At 40.9% G+C, this 7,797-nt stretch overlaps 2 protein-coding genes across 2 annotated transcripts; both read left to right on the top strand.

Annotated features, from left to right (window-relative positions):
* LOC126383680 (lactose-binding lectin l-2-like) lies at nucleotides 1–754 on the top strand. The gene has a single exon (XM_050034279.1). It carries the CDS (start codon nucleotides 130–132, stop codon nucleotides 613–615), a length of 486 nt encoding a protein of 161 aa, XP_049890236.1. The 5' UTR covers nucleotides 1–129; the 3' UTR covers nucleotides 616–754.
* Nucleotides 755–2,910: 2,156 nt separating this feature from the next.
* Nucleotides 2,911–7,743, top strand: LOC126384233 (C-type mannose receptor 2-like). Its single transcript, XM_050035195.1, has 2 exons — nucleotides 2,911–3,554; nucleotides 7,252–7,743. The coding sequence occupies exons 1-2, from the start codon at nucleotides 3,078–3,080 to the stop codon at nucleotides 7,741–7,743; spliced, it is 969 nt and encodes a 322-aa protein (XP_049891152.1). The 5' UTR covers nucleotides 2,911–3,077.
* Nucleotides 7,744–7,797: the final 54 nt, after the last annotated feature.

Here is a 7,797-nt window from a genome sequence, read left to right as displayed (position 1 = left end):
CAGTGCAGACACCCTCTCTGAAGCATATAAAAGAAAGTGGCCTTTCAGCTGTCTCTGAAAGATTCTCAATAACATCCAACAGTGCAGATCACGTTCTCCAAAGACTTAGACAAAGACTCCGACACCAACATGCTCTTGTTCCTGTTCATGTTCGGTCTGGCTCTGGGTGCTGTGTCTCCTTCAGACGTCCATCAGGTGAAGCTACAGCGTGGCGCCTGTCCCATGTTCTGGTACAGCTTCAACGGCCGCTGCTTCAAGTACATCGCCACACGTATGACCTGGGCTGATGCAGAACTCCACTGTGTGAGACAAGGAGCCAACCTGGCGTCCATCCACAGTCTGGATGAACACAATTTCGTCAGATTCCTGATCAGCAACTTTGACCATGCCAAAGGATGGACCTGGATTGGACTCACTGACATTCACAGAGAAGGCAGATGGACGTGGTCCGATGGGTCTAGAGTCAACTTTGTCTTGTGGGATGTGAGACAGCCAGACAACGCTGGAGGACGTGAACACTGTGGACACGTCAACTTTGGCTCAAATCGGAGATGGAATGACCATCAGTGTCATAATGCATTCGCTTCTGTTTGTGTATTCCGCAAAATTTGTTAGCAGCTGAGAAGGACTCAGTGACTTTCCACCTGCTGCTCTGTCGTAATGCATTGAAACTGCATGATAAAGATGCAAATGTGTGTTTGTGCTTTCTCATATATAACCCTACTTATGAATAAAATGGATTGTTTGATGATAATGTCGCTGTGTCTTTTATAGACGTTCAAAATACTTTTAGATTTCCACCACAATATTAAATGATAACAGCTTGGATTTATACAGCACCTTTCAAGTTACCCAAGGTTGCTTTACAGAGTAAGAATACACAAATAAATAAATAAATAGAAATGACAATGAAAATGAAAAACATGAGCTGACTAGAGGCCATACGCCTTGGTGAACAAATGGGTTTTTAGCAGGTTTTTGTAAACGTCCAGAGATGGGGCTTTGTGAATCTCTGCTGGGAGGGAGCTCCAGAGGGTGGGGGCGGCAACACAAAATGTTCTGTTACCAAAAGTTCACAGGCGGGTGTGAGAGGTGGAGAGCAGGCCCGTGTCTGAGGACCATAGGTTCCAGGGCGGGGTATAGGTGTGGAGGAGGTCAGACAGGTAAACGGTGTTTCTTCTATCGTCAAGCCCACCACTTTACACTATCACGTACTTGACTTTTTTCACACAAGATATAGCTCTTCTTGGACCTGTATCTTGGATATTATAGCCTAATTCAGTCCAACAGTCCTTATATTGTCAGGAGATGCCAAGAAACATCATGAGGAGGAAGTGGAAATAAGACACTGATGATTCTGCTCAAAACGAAATGTGCTGCAGCTTGTATAAACAGCGTGGCTGCATTTTGTCCCCAGAACACAAAACTTTCAGGTACAGACTCTTTAATCGTCCAAAAGGCTTTAATGGTCACTGAGCGTTTGTGAACACAGATGCAAAGTGAACTCACACTGCAGAGAAGAAGGCTACGTCCACTTTACATGCAAACGTGGCTTAAATGTGATTTTTCTTTTTTTTTTTGCTCACATGTGACACAGATCTGTTTTTTTCATAGTAGCGAGGACACAGAAATCAGACTTTTCCCAATTAGGTCTAGGCCACTTTCATATGTGTCACTTCAAACATGGATGAGAACAGTCTAGGCAGAAAGATCAGATTTGGGGAAATAATCGGAGATGGACATTAGTCTTGAGTCACAGCTCCGACTAAATCACGACAAGTTGCTGTCTTAAAGTGAACACAGGGTGCGGCCTAACTCAGAGCAGATTGCACAGTACTTTGACATCTCTCGCAACACCAACTACAGCCACATAATAATACACACTGAATAGACAGATGCAGTCTTAACGACAGAGCACTGTGAGTTATTAAGTGCTGCAAAATCTGCGTCAACTGGTTCAAAAAACAGGGCCTGCAGAGCGAGGATATTGTAGTGTTGGCTGATGAATAGAAGAACGGCAAAATGTTCAGCAAGTGCCATTTACTTCAACTGGATGCACATACAATAAAATATTAGTTAACAGCAAGCATAGTATAGCACCCTTCATTCAGTCGTCGCCATCTAAACTTTCTTAACAAGTACCTGCTTATTGACGGTGCCGCCTAATTGTATAAAACAGCAACATGTAAATGATAGAAAACAACAGATATAAACCCCGCATTACCAGCAAAAACCCGACTTTGAAGCCTACACTGCCACATGTACTATTTTTAATGTAATCATTTCCTGATTTGTAACGTCCCTTTTGTTTTTACAGCCATGGCAGTAAAATGTGCGATGCAATGTCTGAGATCAGTGATTGTGTTCACGTTTCCTGTGATTATGCCACCGTTGCACTTTTTAAGAACAAATAAAACTCGGACCAAAGTCAAAGGAACTGACAATATCTTTATAGATCTCTGATGGCCTCTGATAAATCAGTTTTCCCATAATCTAGGTGACTTGATCCAAAGCACTAAAGGTAGCCTACATTGGACTAAATGGTTCCTGGAGTCCTCGTCTCTGCTATAGCTCAGGCCTATTTTGTTTTATACTGTGATAATATTGATAAGCATTGTTGTGATGCAATGACAATATGATTAAACAACAAACACTGGAGCTCTCCTGAACGTGCCACAGTTCAACAACTGTTGATAAATAGTAAACATTTATTGCTTGTCTGTTATTTCCTTGTTTTCATGTCAGAGTCCTGGTTAATTTTTATCCAAACACTCCTCAATAACACACTTCACATGTGACTGTGTTGTTTTCATTCTAGTACATAATGAGCTAATAATTTTACAATGTCCTGTAAATTGTCTTCATTTTTGGCTCATATTCAGATACTGTGTAGTTGTGTGCAGGTAAAAGTGTTTCCCCAGTGGTTTTGACCTGTGACATCACACCAGCAGTGCAGACACCCTCTCTGAAGCATATAAAAGAAAGTGGCCTTTCAGCTGTCTCTGAAAGATTCTCAATAACATCCAACAGTGCAGATCACGTTCTACGAAGACTTAGACAAAGACTCCGACACCAACATGCTCTTGTTCCTGTTCATGTTCGGTCTGGCTCTGGGTGCTGTGTCTCCTTCAGGCGTCCATCAGGTGAAACTACAGCGTGGCGCCTGTCCCATGTTCTGGTACAGCTTCAACGGGCGCTGCTACAAGTACATCGCCACACGTATGACCTGGGCTGATGCAGAACTCCACTGTGTGTCAGAGGGAAGCAACCTGGTGTCTATCTACAGTCTGGATGAACAGAATTTTGTCCAATCCCTGATCAAGAACTTCGACCCTGCTCAGGGATTTACCTGGATTGGACTCAGCGACACCCAGAAGGAAGGAGGATGGATGTGGTCTGATGGTTGCCCTGTCAAATTTACCTTTTGGAGAGCAAGAGAGCCAAACAACTCTGGAGGACATGAAGATTGTGTACACACTAACCTTGGTGTAGAACAGCAATGGAATGATTATTCATGTTCTCATGCATTAACATTTGTTTGTGCATCTCGCAGAGTTTGTCCTTAGCAACCAAGACGGTTATAACTGACTGAACTCAGTAACTTTCCACCCCTTGCTCTGTGATAATACATGAAGACTGCATTATGTACTTTCTCATCTATGATTCTACTCATGAATAAAATGATTGTTCAATGATGACAATATCATTACGTCTCCGTCACTTACTTAACTTAGTATAGTTAATGCAGGATGTGGTTTTTCTTGGACCCATCAAGGTATTTATAATCCATTTCACAATAAAAGCTGTATTTCATATTTTCAGAATAGCTAACAAAGCTGTAATGAACACAGTGAAAGACATGTGAAGCAATAGGAAAAGAACCGTCATAATGTTTATGATGAAGATGTTTGGGAAGAATGCATTCAGGCCTCGTATTCTCTTGTTCTTTATAACAAATAAAGAGCTACAAGTATGAGATAATACATTACATGCAAAAACATTATCCCGCTTATACCATGGTTACTTACCAGAGAAATAAAAAGTAATATGGTATAAAAAATCATAGAATGGTCTGGGTGAATACTCGTCTCTGATTGGCTGAACGGTGTCAATTAAAAAGTGATAAATTACTTGCCCCGGTGATGATCATCTGAAGGGCAAGTGAAGGGCACGCTGGATTGAAAGCTTCCTAGTTTTTCTGTGGAATTCATGTCAGAAGTAGATTTGCCTGTATCCTATAGTTATAATGGGAAAGTCTATAAACTTTATTTCTATCTGTTAGAGCTCAGGCCTTTTTGTTTGACACTGTGATAATGTTAATAAGCATTGCTATGATGCAGTAAAAATATAATTATGTAGCAGAACAAATAGTGCTCTCCGGAACAGGCCAGAGTTCAATGACTGTTAATCAGCAGTGAACATTAATTTCTTGTCTATAATTTCCTTGTTTTTATTTCAGAGTTGTCGTTAATTTTTATCCAAACATAGTCCGTGCACATTTGTCGCTGAACTATGATGTTTTCATTTCGTTTTTACACTGTACTGTGATTAATATGGACCTATACATTTGTCAAGTGTCGTCTTGCGTCCTGCAGCGTAGATGTACTGTAGAGCTCTTGGTTTGTTTATGAATCAGTGTCTATTTTGTTTTAATCATATAATGTGATTTAGTTGACTGAGCCCTGCAATGACGCCTGGTCTTTGATCATGTGAAGCAGATCTGACTCCTGACACAGATGCTTTCTTTCTTTCTTTCTTTCTTTCTTTCTTTCTTTCGTCCTCGTCTCTGTTATAGCTCAGGCCTATTTTGTTTTATACTGCGATAATACTGATAAGCATTGTTGAGTGTCTTTATGTGCTGTGGTGTACTGATAAGCCAGGAGGTGGCAGCATAGCCAAAGTGACATTAAACGAATGCCCCTGCTAACATCTTAAGCATTGATGTATTCAATCACTCTGATTTTCTTGCCAACAATTTTGTCTTTTGGCAGATTTTAGTGAGGGCCTTGATAGATGTTTATATAATGTATATCTTAAATAGCAGTAATAGTATCCTTAGCCTTCCTTTACTGTCATCTCTGCTGTCTTTCCTAGTTTTATTCTGAATCCAAAAAGATGGCCTCTATTTTCCCTAAATGAAGACACAGCTTGTTATTAGACAGCCGAGTCCCAAAAGTGTGAGGCTCTTGCTGAATCTTAATGAGACACCAGAATAGCTGAATTGTCTGCATAGAGAAACAGGTCAGAAGAACAGACCACCTTTATATCATTAATGTTCAGCAGGAAAAAAGTGGCCCTGAGACACACCCTTGAGGGACCCCACAACTTGTGTAATAAATTAAAAAAGGCATAATAAAAAAATAACTTATAGACAAATTCACATTTGGTTTATACAGTACAATACATACATTGCTTTTGGAGCTCTGGTCCATGTATTGCCAGCCATATTAGTACAGCTTTAAAACACAATATTTGTTAAGCTGTGGATTATCTAAAGGAAGATGCTTGGACTCACAGAAATCTTTCATTTATTTCATTAAAAAGCTCAGAGTAAAAAAGAAAGAAAATGACAACACTTTTATAGATCTGTGGCGGCCTCTGATAAATTACTTGCACAGTGATGTTAGTGACATCGACCGAAGGGCATGTGAAGGGCACATTGGATTGAAAAGTTCTTGTTTTTTCAATGAAATACGTGTCAGAATTAGATTTGCCTGTATCATACAATCATTGAGGGAGATCGTATACGCTGTATTTCTTTCTGTTAGAGCTCAGGCCTTTTTGTTTGACACTGTGATAATGTTAATAAGCATTGCTACGATGCAGTAAAAATATGATTATGTAGCAAAACAAATAGTGCTCTCCGGACCAGGCCAGAGTTCAATGACTGTTAATGAATAGTGAACATTTATTTCTTGTCAAATCTCTGATCGAGAACTTTGACCCTGCTCAAGGAAGGACCTGGATTGGACACCCAGAAGGAAGGAGGATGGATGTGGTCTGATGGGTCTGCAGTGGACTTTACCTTTTGGAATACAGGACAGCCAGACAACTATAGAGAATATGAACACTGTGCTCACAACAACTAAGCATAGTTAAGCATTCAGCCAAACAATAATTCAGCATTTTGCTATAAGACTAAGCCACTGTAACAGTAGCACAAGTAAAGCTGCTGACTGTAATACAGCCATCATGAACTACTGGTCATAGACTGTTGTAGCTGCAACACTCCTGAGTGTTGAAATAAGCAACACTTTGTTTTATTTCTATGCATTTGTCTTTTTATTTGTAAGAGGAACACTGTGCTATTTCTTATCTTTAAAGTTACATGTGCCACGTTCAGAGGATCAACAATTAGAAGTTAATTGTTAAGAAGAAAAGATATCTGTGGTCTGAAACTGCAATGCTGGAACATAAAGTACTTGTTGTTATGTTTTGTGGCCACTTGAGGGCAGCAGAAGAGCAGGTCAGTGTGAGGAGGCTCTTCTCTTTCCTCTGGTGTTGCATGCTGTGATGGACAGGAAACCAGCAGGAGCGTTTATTTAGTGTTTTATCAGCCGTTGTCATGACTGTGTAAAGTTAAACTGTGTTTTGCCCTGTGTGAATGCATTGGAACTCCAAAATAAAGCTATAAATGTAAACTTTATGTGTGTACAGAGGTTATTTAATCAACATTCATTCTGCTAATGTTGGGTATTCACAAAAGAAACATTTTCATATCTAATAATAAAAGTTTTCTGTCCCCTTCATTCTGTAATGTAATAATAACAATAAACATGACTGCATTTTATTCCACAGATTTATCACCTGCTTGTTTGTGTTGACTTCAGTTATTTCAGTATTTTTCCATGTCTGTTCCAGTCTGTGTGTAATAGATAGATATGGGAACAGCACAGGTGTAACAGCTGTTGCAGTCACCAGTACAGTGTCTATCAGCATGTGAATATTTGATTAACCACAGGCTCTGAGAGTAAAATGCAAGTGGAAATGTTTATATAGACTTTTATGTGACATGTCCAGGTGCTGGTGGTGTTTTCTTGGCTCATGTTGAGTTACTGTGTGGTTGTGTACAGCTGAAAGTGTTTGCCAAGTTCAGTTGACCAATAATATTGTGCCAACAGTGCAGACACCGTCTCTGAAGCATGTAAAAGAAAGCAGCCTGCCACCTCTCTCCTTCAGGGTCTTGATCCCATCCAGCGGTGCAGATCAACTCCAGCCAACATACGACCCCTCATCCTGCTCCTGTGACACAGAGACGCCAACATGGTCTCGCTCCTCTTGTTGTTTGGTCTGGCTCTGGGTGCTGTGTCTTCTCCTGATGTGAAGCTACAGCGTGGCAACTGTCCCATGTTCTGGTTCAGCTTCAACGGCCGCTGCTACAAGTACATCTCCACACGTTTCACCTGGGCTGATGCAGAGCTCCACTGTGTGTCAGAGGGAGCCAACCTGGTGTCCATCCACAGTCAAGATGAAGAGAATTTTGTCAAATCTCTGATCAAGAACTTTGACCCTGCTCAGGGAAGGACCTGGATCGGACTGAGTGACCTCCACAAAGAAGACAGGTGGATGTGGTCTGATGGGTCTGCAGTGGACTTTGTCTTTTGGAACGCAGGGGAGCCAAACAATAGTGAACGAGCTGAACACTGTGTTTTAAACAACTATGAAACAGATTTGAAATGGAATGACGGCCGCTGTTCTGATATTTATGCCTCTGTTTGTACATTTCGTATAACCTGTCCATAGCAACTGAGAGAGTAACATACGTCTGACTGAGCCTGATCACTGTACACCTGTTGC

This window comes from Epinephelus moara, chromosome 22 (genome assembly GCF_006386435.1).
Source record: "Epinephelus moara isolate mb chromosome 22, YSFRI_EMoa_1.0, whole genome shotgun sequence".
Classification (NCBI taxonomy): Eukaryota; Metazoa; Chordata; class Actinopteri; order Perciformes; family Serranidae; genus Epinephelus; species Epinephelus moara.
Note: the sequence above shows the minus strand (reverse complement) of the source record. Positions and strands in the feature narration are given on the sequence as shown.

Bases quoted from the DNA above. Each gene is read 5' to 3' on its own strand.
- LOC126384233 (XM_050035195.1), top strand. From the start codon at position 3,078: ATGCTCTTGTTCCTGTTCATGTTCGGTCTGGCTCTGGGTGCTGTGTCT. The intron at 3,555-7,251 runs GTTTGTCCTTAG...CTCCTGTGACAC, and splicing joins TTGTTTGTGCATCTCGCAGA to AGAGACGCCAACATGGTCTC.
- LOC126383680 (XM_050034279.1), top strand. From the start codon at position 130: ATGCTCTTGTTCCTGTTCATGTTCGGTCTGGCTCTGGGTGCTGTGTCT.